The 23158-nt window shown below is 43.1% G+C and overlaps 1 protein-coding gene across 3 annotated transcripts in view; it reads right to left on the reverse strand.

Moving 5' to 3' along the window:
• Window positions 1-2738: 2738 nt before the first annotated feature.
• LOC125466395 (vasoactive intestinal polypeptide receptor-like) overlaps window positions 2739-23158 on the reverse strand; it is a 175968-nt gene continuing 155548 nt past the window's right edge. Inside the window, exons 13-14 of one of the 3 annotated variants that reach the window (XM_048560835.2) lie at window positions 17149-17350; window positions 2739-3090 (exon numbers count right to left, since the gene is read on the reverse strand). In XM_048560835.2, coding sequence (XP_048416792.1) covers window positions 17159-17350 — 192 coding nt within the window. In that variant the 3' untranslated portion in view covers window positions 2739-3090; window positions 17149-17158. Of the gene's footprint in view, window positions 3091-16167; window positions 17351-23158 lie in introns of those variants that run through there. The other 2 variants (XM_048560836.2, XM_048560834.2) reach the window with 2 other exon arrangements.

Genomic DNA, 23158 nt, shown 5'->3' on the forward strand with positions numbered 1-23158 from the left:
GCTTCAAAATCACCCCTTCCCCCCACTGCATCCCAAAACCAGCCCAGCCTGTCCTTGCCTCCCTAACCTGTTCTTCCTCTCACCCATCCCTTCCTCCCACCTCAAGCCGCACCTCCATTTCCTACCTACCACCTCATCCCACCTCCTTGACCTGTCCATCTTCCCTGGACTGACCTATCCCCTCCTTACCTCCTCACCTATACTCTCCTCTCTACCTATCTTGATTTCTCTCCATCTTCGGTTCGCCTCCCCCTCTTTCCCTATTTATTCCAGTTCTATCTCCCCATCCCCCTCTCTGATGAAGGGTCTAGGCACGAAACATCAGCTTTTGTGCTCCTGAGATGCTGCTTGGCCTGCAGTGTTCATCCAGCTTCACACTTTGTTATCTTCGATTCTCCAGCATCTGCAGTTCCCATTACCTTGGAATACGTAGTCATGTGTGTGTGTGTGTGTGTGTGTGTGTTTGTTTGAGTTAATTAGTGAGTGAGTGAGTGGGTATGAGTGTGAATGAGAGTGAGACAGAGTAAGTGTGTGAATGAGAGTGAGATAGAGTATGTATGTGAGTGAGTGAGTAAATGAGATAGATAGATAGCTAGAGAGAGAGAGACAGAGAGAGGGTGTCAGTGGGTTGAGAATGTGTACATGAGAGTATGGGTGGTTGGGTGTCAGAGTGTGTCTGGGGGAGGTGTGTGTGTATGTGTGTGTGTGTGAGAGAGAGAGAAAGAGAGCGAGAGACGGTATGTGGGGTGTTGTGTGTGACAGTGTGTGCGTGCATGTATGGGTGTGTTGGGTGGACTGTGTGAGAGTGTGTGTGTGCCTATGAGACATTGTGTGTGTATGTCTGTGGCTGTGTATTTGTGTGGATGTATGGGTGTGTTGGGGAGAGCATGTGAGAGAGAGTGTGTGTGTGTGTGGCTGTCTGTGTGACTGTGTGTATGTAAGTGGGTGTTGGAGGGGTGGAAGGGTGGGGGCTGTCATCTCCCATCAGCCACATTTTTGTTTAGGCTCAGAGCCTCCTGATTGGTTGATCCAGAATGAAGCTTGCAGGTAGGAAGAGAAGGAATAGAAAGTGACTTTAAAATGGGAAGGAGGAAAATAGATGGTGAGGGTAAATGGAAAAGAAGGGGACATGATGTTTGATGAGAAAAATGAGAAGGTGGAAGTTAGTTCTGGGCTGGCAGAGAGGACACAATGTATACACAGAATGGCTAAATGCCTGAGAATCCTGATTGAATTTGTTTTAAAAGAGGAATTGTGGGCATGGAAATGGCTGCAGGCATTATCTTTATGAACTTAAGAGATATTTAATATATTTCCTTTGAAGTTTATGGAATTGAAAACATATGGTTGACTTGTTTAAGGGTTTGGCTAAACGGCAAGAGATAGAGGGTAGGGATAATTGGCAGATAATTAGCCAGATGTAACGTGTGGTGATTTGTCTCAGAGCCTGAATTATTGCTGTATTTATTACTCACACAAAAGATCACATCCAAATTTGAGAGAGTATAAAAGAATGACAAGATTTGAAGCCATTGTGTGAATGAAAGCTGAAAACAGTAAAGCTATTAACATGCAGATTTGGAGTCAGCCATTCAACCCCTCAACCATGCTCTATCTTTCAGTAAAAAAAAGGGGCTGATCTCATTTTGGCCTTCACGCCACATTTCCAATTCCCAGCAATAACCTTGATTCCCTTTATTACAAATTACAAATTCAGGATTCAAATCCCACCCCAACAATAAATTTAAATAATTAATTAATCTTGAATTGAAAGCTGCTCTTTGTGATGGTGGCCACCAAACTGTCACTGATTTTTACAAAAAGCCCATTTCATTCACTGGTGTCCTTTCGAGAAGGAAATTTGCCATTCTTACCTGGTCTGGCCAACATGTGATGTGCTGGTCTCTTAGGCCCCTGAAACTACTACAGAAAAGTCTCATGCCAGCAATGTGAATGTATCTATACCAAATGGATCGTAACAGTTCAGCAGGAACTGCTCGCTACCACTCCCTTAAGGGCAATATGGGAAGTGAAGTGAATATTGGCTTTGCCATCAACACCTACAAAAACTAAGGTTGCATTCTTACATTTAGAAAGCTAAGGCATGTTTTGATCAAAATTATCAAAACATAAAATCTAACTGATAAGGTGTCTAGAGAGAAACTGTTTCTTCTGGCCATAAAGAGACAAAGAGAGTGAGACCGTTCAGGAGTGAAAGTAAGAAACACCTACATACAATGTTCGATAGTTGTTTGGGACTTTGGCAAATAGCAGTTGACACTGGATTAAGTGTTCATTTTAAATCTGAAATTGATATGTTTTTGTTAACTATTGGCACTGGACAATATAGGACCAATTCAGAGGTAGAGTTAAGCAACAGACTGGCCATAATCTTGGAAATGCTAATTGAGCCCTACCAGTTGCTGTGTTCCTGTGGAGACTGTCCATGGATAATTGTAAGAAGACAAACATTTACACTAAGAGATGTCAATTGAGACCAGATAGATTAATTCTTTCATCTTAATTTCTCATCAAAGACACTCGGGAACTTTTGTTTCCGATCCAGGGGAACATTCGATGCTTTTATTGGGTTGTTTGAGCTGTGTTAAATTTAACCAGATCAATTATATTAATATTTGCACCACAAAACTAGGATAAGTGTATGCTGATCAAGTTAATCTTTCCTTACCAAAGTCATCAAAGAGTACGTCAGAGCATAAATCATGAGTCAACGCTTCTTTATTAATACAGTGAGATAATAGACATGTAGAATTCATAACATTAAACAGCTTGACAATACGAGATAGACTAATATAATTAACTGATGGAATTAATATCGGATGTAACAAAGGCAGTTCAAACATATCACATTAACTTCACACTACTGGGCTCCACATTACAAATTGATATTATGCTCAACATCCATGACTGAAATAAACACAGATACTGATTTAGACTAGATTCTAGACTTTACTATCCAGATCTTTTCGTTCTGCTTGATTGTGACTCAGCCCTTTGTCAATTGATTGTTCTGATTTTCATGTGAAGTGTGCTTCTGTCTGAGAAAGCAAATTCCTTCCATTTCATTTCCTGAAATATCCCACATTTTACATTTTTATTATTCATTTGGACAGTTGGAGTCATACATTTTATGCCAGAGGTTTCTCATTTGATAATGATTATCTTTGATGGGCACATGTTCTGTGCTAAAATAAGCAACTTTTCAATGATTCAGGGAAAAGCAGATTTAGCTGTAAGCCTGTCAATAACTGATCTAGAAAGATTCTGCAATAAGGCATCTCACATAAGAAACAAGGCTTCAATTGAGGATTCCTTTCCGATTGTGTCATTATAATTAAGTCAAGACAAGCTGGATAAAGCAAAGGGTATTTTTTCTCAAAATTAACAAAACACTTTTTTTTGTTTTCTAAATCAAGAAATTCTCCACATTGTGATGCCTCTATTTTTGTGATATTGTTCCATTGCAGTTTACTGCACATACATTAAGAACTTGGGTTATGGCTGGCAATGCTCAGCCTAGTTGTTTCAAATTGCCTTCTGCCTCTCGTTCCCTTTCATTTACCACAACCTTCCCCCGAGCATCACATTCCCTCCTGCTCACTGCTCCCTTCTGTCGACTCTCTTGGTCACTCCTCCTTCCGAATTTCCTCACTTTTTCCTTCCCAATCACTCACTGACCCCTTTGCTTGCTCCCCCTCTCACATGTTGAGAGAGCAAGAGAAGTACTGAGTGGGCTGGTGGAAGTATTGAGTGAAAGGGTGGAGAGCAACAGTGAGTGGGAGAGTTGATAGTGCCAATGAGTGGGAAGTGGTAAGGCGGAGGCAAATGGGAAGAATTTCAGTAGTAAGTTATTAAGAGTTAGTGAGAATTAGTAAAGTTCATAAGAGAATACTTGGGCTGGTTAGGTTCAAGGTAGTCAACATTTTTTTATGTAAGAATCACTGGTCAGGAACATGACACACCTTTTCCATAATTTTTGGGAGAACAGGGTATCCATGAGTTGCAACTGGCCGTCAGCAACAGCAGAATTGTGTACAACCTCAATTTATATCCTCTATACCATGGACATGCGATCCCTTTACACATCCATCCTCCATCAGCGTGGTTTTAGGGCTCTCTGCTTCTTCCTGGAACAATGGCCTGAACCGTCCCCACCCACCACCACCTCCACATGACCGAGCTCGCCCTTACCCTGGACAACTTCTCCTTTATCTCATGTCACTTTCTTCAAGTCAAGGGGGTGGCCATGGGCATCAGTTACACCTGTTTGTTTGTGGGGTACGTGCAGCATTCCTTGTTTCAGTCCTATCTGTGGCCCTCCTCACAACTCTTTCTCTGCCACATCAATGATGTCACTGGAACTGCTTCTCTCTCTTGTCTGGAATTGGAAAAGTTTATCAATTTTGTTTCCAATTTCTACCCTCCTCTCACCTTCATCTGGTCCATCTGTGACTCCTCCCTCCTTTGACATCTCTGTTTCCAGTTCAGATGATAGGCTGGCCACAAATATCCACTACAAACCAAATGACTCTCACAGATACCTTGACCACACTTCCTCACAACCTGCCTTCTGTAAAGACTCACTCCATTCTCCCAGTTCCTCTGTCTCCGTCGCATCTGTTCTGATGATGTCGACTTCAACAAGTGAGCCAATGATTGCACCATGTGATGCATCATTCACAACTCCTCAGATACTGAAGCAGCCCGTGTCCAAATGCAGCAAGATCTAGACAATATCCAGGCCTGGGGCTAACAAGTGGCAAATAATATTTGTGCCACATGTTTACCAGACAATCGCCATCTGCAATGTAGAGAATATAATCATCATGCCTTGACACTCAATGGTATTACCATCATTAAGTTCCCGCTGTCAATACTGGGGGTTATTATTGAGCAGAAACTGAACTGATAAGCTAAATAATTGGATGTTCTATATAAATGCTGTGGATACATGAGTATTTCAGAGGCTTAGAATTCTATGGCAATTCACATGTTCCCAAAGCCTGTCACCATCAACAAGGCACAAGTCAGGCATGTGATGGAATACTCCCTATTTGTCTGGATGGGTGCAACTCCAACGACACTCAAGAAGCTTGGCACCATCCAGGACAAAGCAGCCTGGCACTATGACTGGCACTCTATCTATGATCAGCAACATTCCATCCCAGTACCAATAACATATTGTGTCAGCGACAGGTATCATCTACAAGGTGTACTGCCTCAATGAATACATGCACTTTCAGCAACCTCTTCCAAATCCACCACCTGTCCCAGCCAGAAGGAGCACCACAACCTGCAAGACCACCTTCAAGCCATGCACCATCCTGACTTGAAGCTATATTGTCATTCTTTCATTATTGTTGGGTCAAAATCCCGGAACTCCATCCCTAATAGCACTTGTGGGTGTACCTACATTAAATTTACTGCACGTGGTTCAATAATGCAGCTCACTACCACCTGCTCAAAAGCAAATAGGGATATGCAAGTGACAGCCGCATCCCTTGAATGTATTTTTAAAAGGGTAATTTTCATTCAGCACACTTTATTTGATTTTTTTAAAGGAACACATTAATTGTGCTGAATGAGATAACGGCAACTACAGCCACATTCTAGTTTCTAAAGTTGCTCTCTTACTGTCCTATATTGAAATGGCCATAATTTACCACAACTTAACAGGATTGGGAGGAATCCTATTTAAAGAAACTTTAAAACACTTTTATGTGTTCTGCTTTATAAGAGTATGGTACAGATCAATGTAAGAATCTAAACTCTGAGGATCATTGGTAGAATTTTTATTCAATGGCAACCAAGGAAGTTCTGAATTGTTGATGGAATGATTGTAGTAACCAAACATTGAGCTTGGTATGATATTCATTCTGGACTGGCTCCAGAAAGAACTGAAGCAATCAGCCCATAAATCACTGAGTGACTTAACTCCACAGCTTGACTGGATTATCAAGGTCTGCAATCTGTCGTCAGCAAGACTGAGGCCCCCAGATTCTGATGTTCTGGCTTGTATTTGCACCAAATGCTGCTCACTCATCTCCACTGTGGTCATCGGCCTGCAATGGCTTAGGTTAAATACTGCCTTGACTGTAAAATTCTCATCCTCACTCTCAAACCCCTCCAGAGACCTGTCCTTTCTGATCTCTAATTTCCACCTGAGTGTTGTGACTTTCTGCAGTCCTCTAATTCTGGCATCTTGAATATATCTGATTTCAATTAGTGACGATGTCTTCAGCTGCCAAAATTTTAAGCTCTGGAATTTCCTCCTTAAACCTCTTCACAGACTCTTCTCAAAGCCTTTCCCTTAACCAACAGTTTAGTCATCTAGATCCTTTTGTATGGCTGAGAGTTGCATTTTGCTTCAAAGTGTTCCTGAAATGCTCCTTGAGATGTGTATTACATTGAGGGTGCAATATAAATAGAAATTGTTTTGGTAGACTGGCTTTTGACCCAGTTGGCTGGAAGTTTTGAATGAGACCCTGATTAACAAGAAGTTGGGGTTAGGTTGGAAATCTAAGTGTGGAGGGTCTTTGTGTCTGGAATCAGGCTAACTGGAGTTTGGGATGTAGACTGTATTGCCTCAAAGCCTGGACCCTAGTTGGAAGCTTGCATTCCAAAAGATAATTGGCTGAAAACTTAGGCATGGCTGGGGACATTGCATTCAGGCTTAGTTGGAAGTTTGGTTTCAATGTTTGCTTGACTTGAGGCTGCAGTCCATTGAGGAGCCTGAAAAATCTCTCTTGAAAAGAGATTTAAACAAAAAAATTGCTCTGGTGCTTATTCTGTGATAATGGGAACTGCAGATGCTGGAGAATCCAAGATAATGAAATGTGAGGCTGGATGAACACAGCAGGCCCAGCAGCATCTCAGGAGCACAAAAGCTGACGTTTCGGGCCTAGACCCTTCACGATGCAACTACTCATTCTTCAGTGTACCCATTGCATGTTGTCCTGTTATAAGGTTAGGAACAGAATGACTGTTAGGCATCCAAGTTCCAACCTGTGCAGGGAGGAGGAGTTAGAGTTAGACGCAGGGAAATTCAACACCCAGATACAATCAGACAGTGAACAAGCTTTGAAATTTCTTCAACACTGTAGATAATGCAGCATGTGTTAAGTGAGTGGGCCACAGCGCAGAGCTAGATATGGTTGTACAGTGTAATGCTAGTGAAATTGGGAAATCAAAGGAGAGATGTAAAGAGCAGATTCTCACAGTAATGCAAGGGACAGTGCTCAGAAGTTAAAAGCCACTAAAAATAGCAGTAATTACCAACAAATAATCAAAGCAAGCAGGGACCGTAAAATGAAAAGAAACAACTCTACTGGGTGCCTCCTAAGAGATATAATTACTGAGGTGTTCTTTTGTCTAATAAATCAGCTTGTACAGATGTACTAAAAGCTGTTCAAGATTGGGGGTCAATTGAATAGTTTAAAACTGAGATTTTTAAGACTTTTGTTGGTATTATTGCTTCTGAGAGCAATTAATTCAAGACAGGCAAACCATGATCGAAATGAATAGTAGAATGATGAACGTGCACCTGGAGTATTACATACAGTTTTGATCTCCCCAGCAATGTGTCACAACTTATCTGGGCCAGATTAATTCAAAATACTTACACGCTCATTTGAAAACAAACTTAAACATCAACACCTTGAGCAGGACATATACTTGCCATAGAGAGAGTGTAACAAGAGGTAACAGAGTGTAACAGGGATAGCAGGATAATTGTGTGAGGAGAGATTGGTTTGGCATGTATTTACTGGAGCTCAGGAGAATAGGAGGGGATCTGATTGAAACAAGTAAAACTCTAGTGGACCTGGAGAGACTCGATGCAGGGAGGAGGACTTCCCTGATTGGGGAATACAGAGCTAAGGGATACTGACTCAGAATATTGGGTCATTTAGGACTTAGATACCGAAATATTTCTTCACTCAGAGGATGCTCAACCATTGGAATTTGCTAAAAGGCTGTGGAGGCCTAGACACTGAGTAGATTAATGAAAAAGGCTGATGATTTTTTAGATATTAAAGACATCAAGAGGTATAGAGAGAAAGTAGGAAAATCGCATTGAGATCGAAGATCAGTTGTGATCATATTAAAGGGAGGCATCAGCTCGAGCTCCCAGTTTCTATGTTTTGAACAATGTTGAGAAACAAAATGGCCAGCTGCCTGCTCTGATGGATGTCTAAGATTCCACAGTACAATTTAAAAGAAGAGTAAGGCACTTACCCTGACTGAGGCTGATACCAAAGCCTCAGTCAATATCACAAAAACCACGTTTGCTGTTTATGGAAGTTTGCTGTGCACAAGTTATCTGCTGCGATTCATTCTTTAAAACAGTAACCACCATTCAAAATTACTTCATCAGTTGTAAAGGACTTTGTGATGTTGATGGTTATGAAAATCACTACATAAATGCAAATCTTTCCTTCCTTCTTGTCTGGAAACAGGCTCAGTGACAACTCTCATACTGACTTTATAATCTCACTATTTAATATGCATGAGCAATGTAAAATTTTAATTACTGGCCTTAACATTTTAATTGCTTTCCTTCAATACTTATTTAAATGTTCCTGTATGATACAAGATATTTGCAAAGGCTTCACTTTAATTGGAGATGCTTGAGTGTGAGTGACTTTCTGTGAGAGCTTACACAGGAGAAAAAATTCTTTCCCTTCATCTTGGCGCTGTTAATTTTCAAAGAACAAAAACACAAATCATTTTAGGGATTAGAAGTAACCTAAAAGCTCACATTCAGGACACTCATTAATCTCCAGGCTGTTAACAACACAAAACTAATTGTATCATATCCCTTCTCCCATTTACATTTAGAATTCAGTTTTCTTCAGTTTCTCTGCATTCCAGAAAAGATGTAATTTTCTGGTGAAATACATCTGATTCAATCAAGGTGTTACTTGAGAGACCCAGAAGAAACTGTCAAGCTAATTTTCTCTGTGCCGCTTGAGGAATGATACCAGACTCAAAGTGTGTCACATTATCTCTGAATTATCTATCACGAGCTCATGTGGTAGTGTAGGATTCAAGTCCCACCTGTACCAGCAATGTGTCACAACTTATCTGGGCCAGATTAATTCAAAATACTTACACGCTCATTTGAAAACAAACTTAAACATCAACACCTTGAGTCTGAATTGTCCCATGATGCCCTCAATTTACCCATCAGGCCTAAAGGAGAACACCATGGGGGCCTCTTACGGTGCAGCTGTAGTATCTCTAGCCCAGGACTGGGAGGCCTGGGCTCAGGTCCCATCTGCTCAGAGTAATAAAATCTCTGATCAGGTTGAATAGAAAAATAGGTTAAGTTAAAAGAAAAGAGAATGATCTTCCAGAGATCCCTTCTGATCTTTACTCAGGGAGTGCTCTTGTGAGGAAATTTCTGGGCGACCAAGTTGATCCAGCTTCACGTGTGTGTCACTTTAAGACCATCAGCCATTGTGCTGCGGTGTTAGACATCAAAGAGCTGCAATTCTGGCATGTACACCGCTTGCTCAATCTGGATACACATTCCGATTACTTTTCCTTATGGAAAGCCATTATTCGTGTATGCCCCAGTCCCCAAATTGTGGGTCCGCACTGGCAGCAACTATTTTATACATTTAACTCTTGAGAGAACAACACAAGTCATTCCAGAACATTGTGTACGCTGTTAAATAAGAGCAAAATAGTGCATAAATCTGCAATAAAAACAGTGAATGCTAGAGATAGTCAGCAGGTCAAGCATCTGTGGTGGGTGAAACAGTTAATGCTTTGTGTCTGAGTTCAGTTCTGAAGAAGTGTCATACCAGACTCAAAATATTAACTCTGTTTTCTCTCTACACATGCTACCAGCCTGAGTTGCTCCAGCATTTCTGTTGTTATATGGTTTGCACAGTTTTATCGACATAGGAAAATGGCCTAGGGGCGAAAGAGAATATGATGAGTAATCAAGAGCATGGTAGGGTTTTTGGAATGTTATTTTGATTGTGAACAGGGAAGATGGAGAGGTTTCCTTCCAGGGACTTGTGAAGGTTGGGGTGGGGGGGGGGGGTATGGTGGTGGTGGTAAAGAGGCGGAGGATGCACCAAAGTCCAATGCTGCTGGAATGATGGATTCAGGAGAGAATATTGATTGCAAAGATAGCATGGAAAGAACGAGATAAAACTTACAAGTAAGGCCGAGGATTTTAAACATATTGTATTGTGGGCAGTGAGGACTGGGCAGGATACAGGATATTGTATCTTGCAACAATTGGATTTCCTGAAGGAAGGCAACCAGTAAGTAGAGTATTTTAGGAATTGAGTCCGGATATGTGAAGATTAAAGGTAAATATTTCAGGGTGGGGGTATGGATGGGCAATGGAGATGGAAATAATTATCTTAGCAATGACAAGGACATAGGTTTGAAGCTCAGAATAAAGGCAGAATTACACAAGGCACTCTGCTGGTTATTAATGGTACAGCTAGGAGACTGGAACCAAGATCTTCTAATCACCAGACTGTACATACTCTGAAAGATGTGTGTTGTGACTTCTTGGATGTCATAGACATTCTTCCATAATTGAATTGAGTTAGGGTCGCAAACTTCAGAGGGTCCCAACTAACGTATCTGGATGATTATCCTGCATTTGTTAGAGGGATTAAAACCTGATCTAACTCCTATTGATGGAACATATTGTTCCATCACCTCCCACCCCCTCAATCCCCCACCAGACACTCAAACACTATGCACAGCTGACTGTCTCTTGGATGTCCAAGGCAGCCATCCTGGGCAGCAAATACCCAACATGTTATCTCCTCTGAACACCTGACCTCTTTATCCACCACCCATCCCCTAGCCACCTGGTACTCTCCCAGCCATCTGGCACCCTACCATCCCACTCAATTCACTTACTTTGTCTTAGTAAGTTGTTAAAAAGACTTGGGGGCTTTTAAACAGCATTTACTTACTGCTGTAAAAAAAGTGGGAATGGCTTCTGTGAAGATTCACTCTGATGCCATCTGCATGATCTGCTGGGCTGTGTCTTTTGGGATGGATCCTGCAGTGGAGATTGAGCTTAATGTCTGGGCTGAGTTGGAAATAAGGAAATGCGGAGACTTGGACCAATGTGACAGTGCATCCTACAATGACAGAGGAATGATTAATACATTTCTGTGACAGCCATCTATTTAGATTTTATAGTTGGAAACAGTCGAAGCAATTCTCCATACAAGTGAGAAAGGAACATTCCTTGCATATGTTGTCTTGCTGCCAACGTTAGCATCAGTTTCACACTGTCTGCTGTAGTTTATGGTCTGATGAGATTTGTCAGTCATTAGTGCCTCTTTTGAGATCTTCCTCACCATATTTAGGTGGGGGAAAGGATGTCTAAAAACAACAGCACTTTATTTTTAACCATTGGGTTAGATGGCTGTTTTTGATTGTCATGGGTTGAAGAGACCTTTCTCAGTGGTGTAAATCTCTATGGCTCTGTTGCTCATATGTGACAGTGGATTGAGAGAAATTGGTGAGGAAACAAAGTGAACAGCTTTGCATTTTTAAGATTTAATGTTCATTAAGATTTTGCATCACTCTCGTCCTTCCAGCAGGTGTTTCATTAGGTAAGAGTGCGGATTGGGAATTCTGCTTCATTACTGTCAACCCAAAACCCAGACAGATAGATCAAATCCATAGATGCTCAATACTGAGAGGACCAAATCTTCTAAATGGGGTCTTTAGTGAAAGGGACCATGTAATTCTTCATTGATGGTAACTTGGTGGCTCAGTAATCAGCACTGCTGCCTCACAGTACCAAGGACTCAGGTTCTATTCCAGCCTTGAGCTTATGTCTGTGAGGAGTCTGCACATTCTCCCCATGTCTGCATGGGTTTCCTCTGGGAGGTTCTGCGAAGTAGGGGCAGGTTCCGGGATGCAGGGAGACAGGGCCGGGTGAGTGTTTAAGGTGGTTGTGATGGGTGAGTAAACTTGGGTCTGGCTGGCAATGGGGAGGGTAGGTATTAAATTCAGGGCTAGGTTGGGTCACAAGGGAGGGAGAGGAAGATTACGTTGCTGGGGGAGGGGGAGGCTGGGGGAAAGTTGAGTTGCTGGGGGCCTAGGTGGTTGGGTCACGGGGGTGAAGATTGTGTTGCAGGGGGGCTGGGTTGTTTGGAGAGGGGCAGGTTTGGCTCACTGGAGGACAGGGATGTTGGATCACTGGGGAAGGGGTAATAGTTGGATCACTGGGGGAAGGTTGGGTCACTAAGGGAGGGGAGGGCTGGGTCACTGGGAGGTTCTGGTTTCGTTCCACAGTCCAAAGATGTGCGGGCTAGGTGGATTGGCCACAGGAAATGCAAGATTATGCCAGGGCATGGGTCTGAGTGGGATGCTCTTTGGAGGGTTGATGTGGACTTGATGGGCTGAATGGCCTGCTTCCTCACTGTAGGGATTCTATGACATTTAAGCAATTGTTCCTTGTTGTGATAGGAAGAGTGCTGACATTTGGAAAGCAGTTCTACAGGACATGAAATTGCTCAAAACTTGCTCAAAGCAAGTGCAGCAAGCTCTCCAGAGGTGAGCAGTACGATGGCCTTTATTGCAAGGGGATTGAAGCAGAAAGAGGGAAGAAGTCTTATGGCAATTATGTTGGGCTTTGTGATATCACACTTGAAATATCAGGCGGGATTTTCTGAAGAGTGGTGATCTCATGTCGTTTGACGCTCACCTCTTGTTTGTTTTTTTGATGGAGGGAAGGAGCTACACATTTCTAAGAGAATGTTCAGATCTCCATTAGAACTTCCATTGTGACAGCTCTTTCAGAGCGCAGAACTGGTGGGGGGGGGGGGGGGGGGAAATCAAACCACGTCACCTTTTCATGGCAGCCAGCTGCTGTGATCTGAGACTTAAAGGTCCCGAATCACAGACTGCCACTATGACAGCTACTGTCAAACATTAAGTACAGTCGGTAAATGTGAGGGTAGGGTGCTGAGGGTGTAGGGCGCAAGATCAACAGGTGGGTGCCAAGTAAGTAGGCTGCCAGTTGGGTAGGGTGTCAGAATGTCACTGAAGTAGAATGCCAGGGGTTAGGGTACTAGAAGAGTAAGATGGCAAGCAGGATGGAGGTGGGATGCAGGGAGACAGGGCTGGGTGAGTGCTTACTGTGTTTGTGCTACGTGGGCAAACTTGGGTCTGGCTGGGAATGGGGAGGGTAGGTGTTAAATTCGGGGCCAGGTTGGGTCACAAGGGAGGAAGAGGAAGATTGGGTTGCTGGGGGTGGGGGGAGGTTGAGTTGTTGGGGGAAGGTTGGTTCGCTGGGGGTGTTAAGTGGCTGGGTCACAGGGTGAAATTGGTTTGCGGGGGGGGGGCTGGATTGTTGGGTGAGGGAAACATTTGGCTCACTGGAGGACAGGGATGTTGGATTGCTGGGGGAGATGAAATAGTTGGGTCACTGGGGGAAGGTTGAATCACTAAGGGAGGGAAAAGCTGGGATACTGGGGAAGGAGGGAAGGTTGGGTCACTGGGGGAGAGGGTACAGGTTTGCTGGGTGGAGGAAGATTAGGTTGCTGGGGGAGAAGGAATGTTGGGTCACTAGGGAAGAGAGAGAAGGTGGATCACTGGGGGTTGATGCAAATGTTAGGTCACTAGAGGAAGGGGGAAGGTTAGGTTGCTGAGGGAGGGGGAGTTGGGTCATTGGGGGAGGTGGGGGTTGGGTATTCAGTTGGTTTGGGTGGTTCTAGGATCTAGATCTGGCTATGAGGAACGTATCCTGGGTTACTCAGGAGTTAGATTACATATTTAATAATGTAAATCTAACAATTTATTTAATTTCATTGGAACTCTGAATTCCCCAATTTAAATGGAAACTTTTGGGTGTTCTGGGTGCAGGAGAATTGTCCAGTGGAATCTACAATTTCCCAAGCAATTCCTTGGGTATCTGCTGTGATGGAGATTCCACTGAGTCGCCATGTGTAACTCCTATCTACACTGGAAGAGTGGCTGTCTGACCGTAGGATAATCGAGACCATCGTGTGCAGCTTTGATTTTCACGTTTAAGAAACAGTAGGTTTGAATCGGACGCAGTACAGTAAGTGATCACTGAATTTGTCGCTGAAATGTGGGATGGTGAGACATGAATAAACTGGGTCAATGATGAATTAGATCAGTGTTTGATCATGTTCTGTTGAGTGCTCAGTGACTTTACTAGTCCACCTGGTCCCATGACTGAGAACACTCTGATCAGATGACTGGGAATGTCAATCCAAAATCTAGCTGTGTGCAATACAACAGCATATTCACGCTGTTAGTGTAAATGGTGGAAAAAATACCAGGCATGACAAAGCTTCGAGTTCCTGTTTGGAGCTGAAGCAACATGAAAATTGACTCCCTACCCGACACTACCCCCGAAATAACCTTCATTCTGCCTCTAAATGACCCCTGGTTTACTGCTGAACAACACCTAGATTCTAGCTAAATGGCTGCTAGTTTACTCTTAAGAGGCCTCTACCTGCTTCCTGATGATCCTTAGCTACCAGACAAACACTTCCATCCAGCAACAGGGAAATGACCTTTTTCTAAACCTTCCTAAATTTCACCATTGTACCTGTGAGTGGATAGGTTGCTTCACTGGAGATCTAGAGGGCCAAAAGACATGATCCAATTATGCGGTGCGGGCAGGTGTTGACAGCTCAGATGCCCACTGGAATGCCAACTGTGTTGTTTAGGTAATAAATCAGTTTAGGATCCACTTACACCTCTGTGACATTTTGTCCATGTCACGAGAACCAGGCACTCCATGGGGAGACCACAAGAGGACGCAGCAGGTTCCTCCCCCAGTGCTTTTCACAGAAAGGGGTATTTTCCTGGTGTTGCTCATTCCATCGACATTTCCATGCGACATTTCAGTGAGCTTGACAGTTCCTTTGCTTTTCATTTACAGGTTTATTTATAATTTATAGGTTGAATTTCTCAGCATCAGACTCTTCATGGCATTTGGCAAATTTGCCAAGTCTCACAGGGAGCTGTCATCTTGAGAAACAGGAGGTTTACTTTTAATTTTCTCTTGGAACCAGACATCACAAAATACCTGCTGTGCTCCTTGGACCACTGCTTTGTGCCTTTGGCAGCTGACTTGCTTCTTAACTAAAACAGTGATCTCCTCCTAACAGCTCCACTCACCCTCTCCTTTTCACTGCTGACCCCCTGTTAGAGTGTGGAATACTTCTACTGTTTGGGATTGTTGACTGTGGAGTCCCTTGAGTCCCAATCACAGTCTCAGCCTTTTCTCTTAGCTTCAATCCGTTTGGTTCACTCCATTTTGCTCCTAACTCTCCTTCTCTGATCCCCACCCCCAAGCACTGCCTCCTACTCAACAAAAATCTCATTGGTCTGCACCTCCAGCTCATTCTTCTGCATTGTTCCCTCCCCAACCACTGCACCCTAAGGACTACGAAGGTTCAAGAAATATAGAATGTACGGTTAGTAAGTTTGTAGATGGCACCAAAATTGCAGGTGTAGCGGACAGTGGAGAAGGTGATCTGAGTAGAATGGGGTCTTGATCAGATGGGCCAATGGGCTGAGGGTTGGCAGATGAAATTTAATTTAGATAAAAGCAAGGTGCTGCATTCTGGTAGGGCAAATCAGGGTGGGACTTATCCACTTAACGGAGAGGACTGGGAAGTGTTGCCAAGCAAAGAGACCTTGGATTGCAGGTTCATAGTTCCTTGAAAATGGAGTCACAGGTAGACAGGGTAGTGAAGACAGCATTTGGCATGCTTGCCTTTATTGGTCAGTGCATCGAGTATAGGTGTTGAGAGGTCAAGTTGGATCTGTACAGGACATAGATTAGGCCTCTTTTGGAATACTGCATTTTGATCTAGACTCCCTGCTATGGGAAGGATGTTGTGAAAGTTGAAAGGGGGGTGTGGTCAAGGTTGGAGGGTTTTGAGGTTTGGAGAATGGCTGAATAGGCTGGGGCTATTTTTCTTGGAGCACCCGAATCTGAGAGGTGACCTTATAGAAGTTTATAGAATCATGAGGGGCATGGATGGGGTGAATAGCAAAGGTCATTTCCTCAGGGTAGCGAAGTCCAAAACTAGAGGGCATAGGTTTAAGGTGAGAGGGGAAAGATTTAAAAGGGACCTAAGGGTCAATCTTCTCACCCAGAGGGTGATGAATGTATGGAGTGAGCTGCCAGAGGAAGTGATGGAGGCTGGTACAATTATAACATTTAGAAGGCCTCTGGATGGGTACATGAATAGGAAGGGTTTAGATAGATATGGACCAAATGCTGGCAAATGGGACTTGATTAATTGAGGATATTTGCTTGGCATGGACGAGCTGGACCAAAGGGTCTGTTTCTGTGCTGAACATCTCAATGGCTCTATGACTCTGAGGTAGCTCAGTGCCTTCTTGAAGCTGTTAGGACTAAACAATAAATGCTGTCCTAGTCAGAGATGCCACATCCCACGAATGAATCGAAAACAACTGTAGACCTTCACTCCCCCTTTGGTTTTGTGAAATAAGCTTGGGCCATGTCTGCATCGGCATCACATCCTATCACCTCCCTAAAATATCACAGAGCACTTCCTACACAATAAGTTGTTGTGAAGTTTGGAGTCACATATAAAGAATGACCCTTGTATGCAAGACTGGAGAGCAGCAGGCCATTGGCAGCAAGGGATGATGGTTTCATAAGGAATAGGGACAACGTGAGGATTCATTTTAGAAGTGGAATATCCAATGTTTCTGTAACGTTCTTGTTCCTGTTTTAATACAGGACTAACTGTGGTCTGAGAACCCTCACACAAGCCTACTCTATATTTATCGGCTGATATTGCAGCTATTTCTTGATGAGTGTAAAGCCAAATTATTATCTCCAGCACATCAAGATATTGATGAAATAAAAATACTAAATCATATAAATTATTCTTTGTTTAACACTGAAGAGGTGATTTTCTGACTGTTGATAGCTTGGTGGAGTGCTGTACTTAGCAACCATACATATTAATGAAGATAGGTGCTTTTATTTTGTCCAATTTTATGATGCTTGTGAAAAGCAAGATTACCACCAATAATGAGCACTTGGATAATTGGCCCTTGAACTGAAATATTCAGATTACCCTTAGCACAAAAATCCAACTGTCCTTTCACCTCAATATTCTCAGGCGATGGTCGACTCAGCTTGGTCGCTGTTGGTAGCTTGGACTTGGGAGTTGTAACAGGACACCATGGAGAGCTGTGTGCCTTCTTTTGTGGTGTGACTCTCCATGGAAGGGGGACAGTACCTTGAGTCAGCTGAGAGATACCACTGAGTGCACCATCGCCGCCATTTTCGGCCTAGCTCCATTTGTACCTGAGCAAACACATGCAAACACATTTAGTGGAAACTTCAAAGCATTATTGAGCTGCTGCATCCCTCAATTACTAACTCATTGTAACATGCAATATCAATCTATCCAGAAGCCTGATGAAGGGATTCAATTGCCCACATTATAAAAGTCTGAGCTCAGGGGAACATATGTTTGATCTGTAGTGACGCTATGGGGCTGATCTTTAACGAAGAGTAGGGGGTATGGATGGGCTGCAGTTGTCTCATCCACAATAGAATGGCTCTGGTTCGCTTTGCTTGTGACCAGGTTCAAGTCAGTTCAAATGAGTCTTAAATTTTGATTCACAGCATATTGTGAAACAAAGTGCGCGATTTATATATACTTTAATATAATTTACTTTAGAGCTTGGATTTTGAACAAGTGGCACGGAGATTTGGGTCTGTGTGTATAAGAGTGTTTAATGATTAACTTGATGTCTTTTCTGGTGCCATTACTTTGTTTTAAAACAAGTATGAGATAGATACTTCCTGGAGTGGGAATGGGAATTTGTTGTACTAGGAGAGGTTTACAAGTGGACAGCGTTAACTTGGAAGCGCATTAGCTTGCTTTCAGTTACAGGGATCTGGTATTCATTTTGTTTTTTCTTAGGGGAAACACTCATATCTGGTAAAGCTTTTGGTTTCAGTCTGCAGATGTCCTGGTTGAAGATTTAAGTATGAATCTTCCTCCAAGAGAAAGGAGTTAGTTTGGATAAGTTTGGAAATAGATTACCTGAGTGCAAGGGTTTTACTTTGAAAGGTCTAGGTCAGAACTACCGGCTAAAACCCCGAAGGGTTACTGAAAACTGAGAAACACTAAGTTTCTATGAATACTCAAGGAAGAAACTCTCAAAACTAGGAATACGTCAAACCTATAGATGTGATAATGAAGGAAATTCTCTCTGGCATCTGAGTACTGTAAAGGAATGCTGTTGAGGTGGATGGGATATTGAGTTTTTACTGTGAGTTTTGACATCTTTCAAATTGCTTTAAAAATAGCTTGGCTTATTCAATCATGTGAAATTTTCTTTTGTGTGGTACTTTGGATTTATTGTTGAAGCCAGATCTACAGCATTGTGCATGTGTTTCAGAGAAAAACTATTTGGTTAATTAATAAAAAATATGATCAACATGGGTTTCATTGGCATCTGCCTTGTTTAATAAGAATTGCAGGTGAGATCATAACAATATGTTGTGAACTGAATTTACTTCTAATGTAATGGAATGCCAATCTCCAAGTAGCTAACTTGGGGTGTTAAAGATGGAAGTGACATGGAAATGCTTTCAGTAAAATATATCTTAAGTATCCAAAGTTGAGTAAGAAGAGTGCTTGCCTTTAAAACTAAAATAATTTGCTGTAAACACAATGTACTGCAAGAAGCTAATGTGAGCATAATCCTCATTAGTGTAACATTGAAACGCATTGAGAAAGACATAGAACCGAGCTCTGAGAGTAAAGAACTCTTTTGCATATGATTCTCCCAAAATATTAAACCGAAGCTAACGTTACCTTTATAAGAATAGGTGAAGTTTTTTCCCCGGGGTTTGGGAGTCCAAAATTAGACAGCATAGGGTTAAGGTGAGAGGGAAAAGATTTAAAAGAGACCTGAGGGACAACTTTTTCCACGGAGGGTGGTGTGATCCGCCAGAGGAACTCCTTGAGGCCAGTCAAATTACAGTATTTCAAGGACATTTGGACAGGTATGTGGGTAGGAGAGGCTTTGAGGGACATGGGCCAAATGAGCCAGGCCAATGCGTTTGTTTCCATGCTATATACCTCCATGAATCAATAATTACAAAGTTAATCTGCACAACTGCCTGAGTCAGGCTCAGGGGAACAAGGATGGCAAAATAAGTGAGGAAGTAATTACTCAGTAACCGAGGTTTCAGTGAAATCATGTGAGAATTCGCATGGAAGATGTAGGAAGATGATGAAGCCAGCAGTCTTTTCTTCAGCCGAGAGCAGCGGGAGCCGGGTGGAAGTGAGGTCGGAGCAGAGCGGCAGTTGGGAAGGTAAGTGACCGTTATTTAAACACTTACCTTGAAGCTCCCTCCCTCCCTCCTCCTCTAACCTAATTAAAGGTCCACAGACTCTCAGCAGGAAGAGCGGGAGTGATCAGAGGCCTACAGGTGGGTGAGTCTCTGCTTTAAAGATTAGCAAATACCTACCTCGACTGGCGGAGCCCTCCATTCCTGTTCCAGCAGCAGAAAGAGTGGCAGCTCTAACCGAGAAGGACTCTCGTGTGTGTTAAAGTAAGGTTTTTCTATTTATATCCTTGTGTATTGTGTAATTGATTAAAAGTTTAATTGCTTAATTGAAAAAGAGTGTAGCAGAGAAGTACTAGAAAGCATTTAATACATAAATTGTAAAAGTTAACTAAATAAGTAGTAATGGCTGGACAGGTGATGTGCTGTAGCTGTATGATGTGGGAGCTGGCTGATCCCATTGTGAACGGCAGCGACCACATCTGCAGCAAGAGTTGGTTGCTGGAAGAACTCCGGATCAGAGTAAATGATCTGGAATTTGAGCTTCAAACTGTGCGGCACATCCGGGAGGGGGAAGAATTACCTGGACACTTTGTTTCAGGAGGCAGTCACACCCGGTAGATTAAATAACCCAAATTCAGAAAGTGTTCAGGGACAAGGTGTGACTGTAAGTGAGGCAGGTAGGGGGATTCTGAGTTCAGGAGTGCAGGGGCCTCAGCCCTTGACCTTGACCAACAGGTATGAGATTCTTGATCCTGTACGGATGAGGAAAAGGACTGTGGACAGGATGAGCCAGCTGACCACGGCACCATGGTGCAGAAGGCCATTCAAGAGCGGGGAGCAAAAAGACAGGTAGTTGTTATAGGGGATTCTATTATTAGGGGGACAGATAGTATCCTATGCAAGCTGGATTGGGAGTCCTGCATGGTGTGTTGCCTGCCCGGTGCCAAAGTGCGGGACATCTCTGACCGGGTTGAAAAGATATTGGAGCGGGAGGGGGAGGATCCAGTTGTTGTGGTCCGTGTTGGGACTAACAACATAGGAAAAGCCAGGGTAGAGGACCTGAACAGGGATTATCAAGCACTAGGAAAGAAATTGAAGTACAGGTCCTCAGGGGTCATAACCTCCGGATTACTGCCTGAGCCACGTGCCAATTGGCATAGGGAAAAGAAAGTTAGGGAAGTAAACACGTGGCTAAGGGATTGGTGTGGGAAAGAGGGATTCTATTTCATGGGGCATTGGCATCAGTTTTGGAACCGGGGGGATCTGTACCGTTGGGACGGTCTCTACCTGAACCGATCTGGAACCAGTGTTCTAGCGAAAAGGATAAATAGGGTGGTCAGTAGGGCTTTAAACTTCTGAGTCGGGGGAAAGGGAAAATGAAAGAGACAGGGAGTGTGGAGTTAAATGGAAAGATAAGCAACAGGATAGCATGTGTACGGGTGGGTTTAAGCTCGAGGCAGACTAGGAATACAGCAAAAAGGAAGGATAGCTTAAGACATCTTGGGATTTCCAACCTCTCCAATAATGATAAGAAAGTTAGCATTAAGGCACTTTATCTAAATGCTCGTAGTATTCGCAACAAAGTAGATGAATTAACAGCACAAATCCTCTTGAATGATTATGATGTGGTAGGCATCACAGAGACATGGTTGCAAGGAGTTCAGGACTGACAGTTAAACATCCAAGGGTTCACAACATATCGAAAAGACAGGGAGGTGGGCAGAGGGGGTGGGTTGCCTTGTTAGCTAAGAATGAAATTAAATCTATGGCACTGAATGACATAGGGTCAGAAGATGTGGAGTCTGTGGGGGTGGAATTGAGGAACCACAAAGGCAAAAAAACTATAATGGGAGTTATGTACAGACCTCCTAACAGTGATCAGGACCAGGGGCGCAAGATGCACCGAGAAATAGATATGGCATGTCAGAAAGGCAAGGTCATGGTGATCATGGGGGACTTCAATATGCAGGTGGATTGGGTGAATAATGTTGCCGGTGGATCCAAAGAAAAGGAATTCATGGAATGTCTGCAGGATGGCTTTTTGGAACAGCTTGTGATGGAGCCCACAAGGGAGCAGGCTATTCTGGACTTAGTGCTATGTAATGAGCCAGACTTTATAAAAGACCTTAAAGTAAGGGAACACTTAGGAGGCAGCGATCATAATATGGTAGAGTTCAGTCTGCAGTTTGAAAGAGAGAAGGCAAAATCGGATGTAATGGTATTACAGGTAAATAAAGGTAATTACAGGGGCATGAGAGAGGAATTGACGAAAATCGACTGGAAGCAGAGCCTAACGGGGAAGACAGCAGAGCAACAATGGCAGGAGTTTCTGGGTGTAATTGAGGACACAGTGCAGAGGTTCATCCCAAAGAAAAGAAGGATTATCCGGGGTGGGATTAGACTGCCATGGCTGACAAAGGAAGTCAGGAAATACATCAAAGAAAAAGAGATAGCCTATGAAGTGGCCAAGAGCACTGGGAAATCAGAAGATTGGGAAGGCTACAAAAACAAACAGAGGATAACAAAGAGAGCAATAAGGAAGGAGAGGATCAAATATGAAGATAGGCTAGCAAGTAATATTAGAAAGTAACAGTAAAAGCTTCTTTCCATACATAAGAAACAAACAAGAGGCAAAAGTAGACATTGGGCCGCTCCAAATTGATGCTGGAAGGCTAGTGATGGGAGATAAGGAAATAGCTGAAGAACTTGATAAGTGCTTTGCGTCAGTCTTCACAGTGGAAGACGTGAGTAGTATCCCAACAATTAAGGTAAGTTGGGGGCAGAGTTGAGCATGGTCGGCATTACAAAAGAGAAAGTGCTAGAAAAGCTGAAAGGTTTAAAAATTGATAAATCTCCTGGCTCCGATGGGCTACATCCTAGATTTCTGAGGGAGGTGGCTGAGGAAATAGCAGAGGCTTTGGTTGTGATCTTTCAAAAGTCACTGGAGTCAGGGAAAGTCCCAGAAGATTGGAAAATTGCTGTTGTAACCCCCTTGTTTAAGAAAGGATCAAGGCAAAAGATGGAAAATTATAGGCCGATTAGCCTAACCTCTGTAGTTGGTAAAATTCTAGAATCCATTGTTAAGGATGAGATTTCTAAATTCCTGGAAGTGCAGGGTCAGATGAGAACAAGTCAGCATGGATTCAGTAAGGGGAGGTTGTGCCTGACAAACCTGTTAGAATTCTTTGAAGAGGTAACAAGTAGGTTTTATCAGGGAAACCCAGTGGATGTTATCTATCTAGACTTCCAAAAGGCCTTTGATACGGTGCCTCACAGGAGGCTGCTGAACAAGGTGAGGCCCCATGGTGTTCGAAGTGAGCTACTGGCTTGGATTGAGGATCGGCTGTCTGACAGAAGGCAGAGAGTTGGGACAAAAGGCTCTTTCTCAGAATGGCAACTGGTGTCGAGTGGTGTCCCGCAGGGTTCAGTGTTGGGGTCGCAGCTGTTCACCTTATACATTAATGATCTGGATAAAGGGACTGGGGGCATTCTGGCGAAGTTTGCCAATGATACAAAGATAGGTGGACAGGCAGGTAGTACTGAAGAGTTGGGGAAGCTGCAGAAAGATTTAGACAGTTTAGGAGAGTGGTCCAGGAAATGGCTGATGAAATTCAATGTGAGTAAATGTGAGGTTTTGCACTTTGGAAAAAAGAATACAGGCATGGACTATTTTCTAAATGGTGAGAAAATTCGCAAAACAGAAGTACAATGGGATCTGGGAGTGTTGGTCCAGGATTCTCTAAAGGTTAACTTTCAGGTAGAGTCCGTAATTAAGAAAGCGAATGTAATGTTGTCGTTTATCTC

The sequence above is a fragment of the Stegostoma tigrinum genome, chromosome 31 (genome assembly GCF_030684315.1).
Source record: "Stegostoma tigrinum isolate sSteTig4 chromosome 31, sSteTig4.hap1, whole genome shotgun sequence".
Classification (NCBI taxonomy): domain Eukaryota; kingdom Metazoa; phylum Chordata; class Chondrichthyes; order Orectolobiformes; family Stegostomatidae; genus Stegostoma; species Stegostoma tigrinum.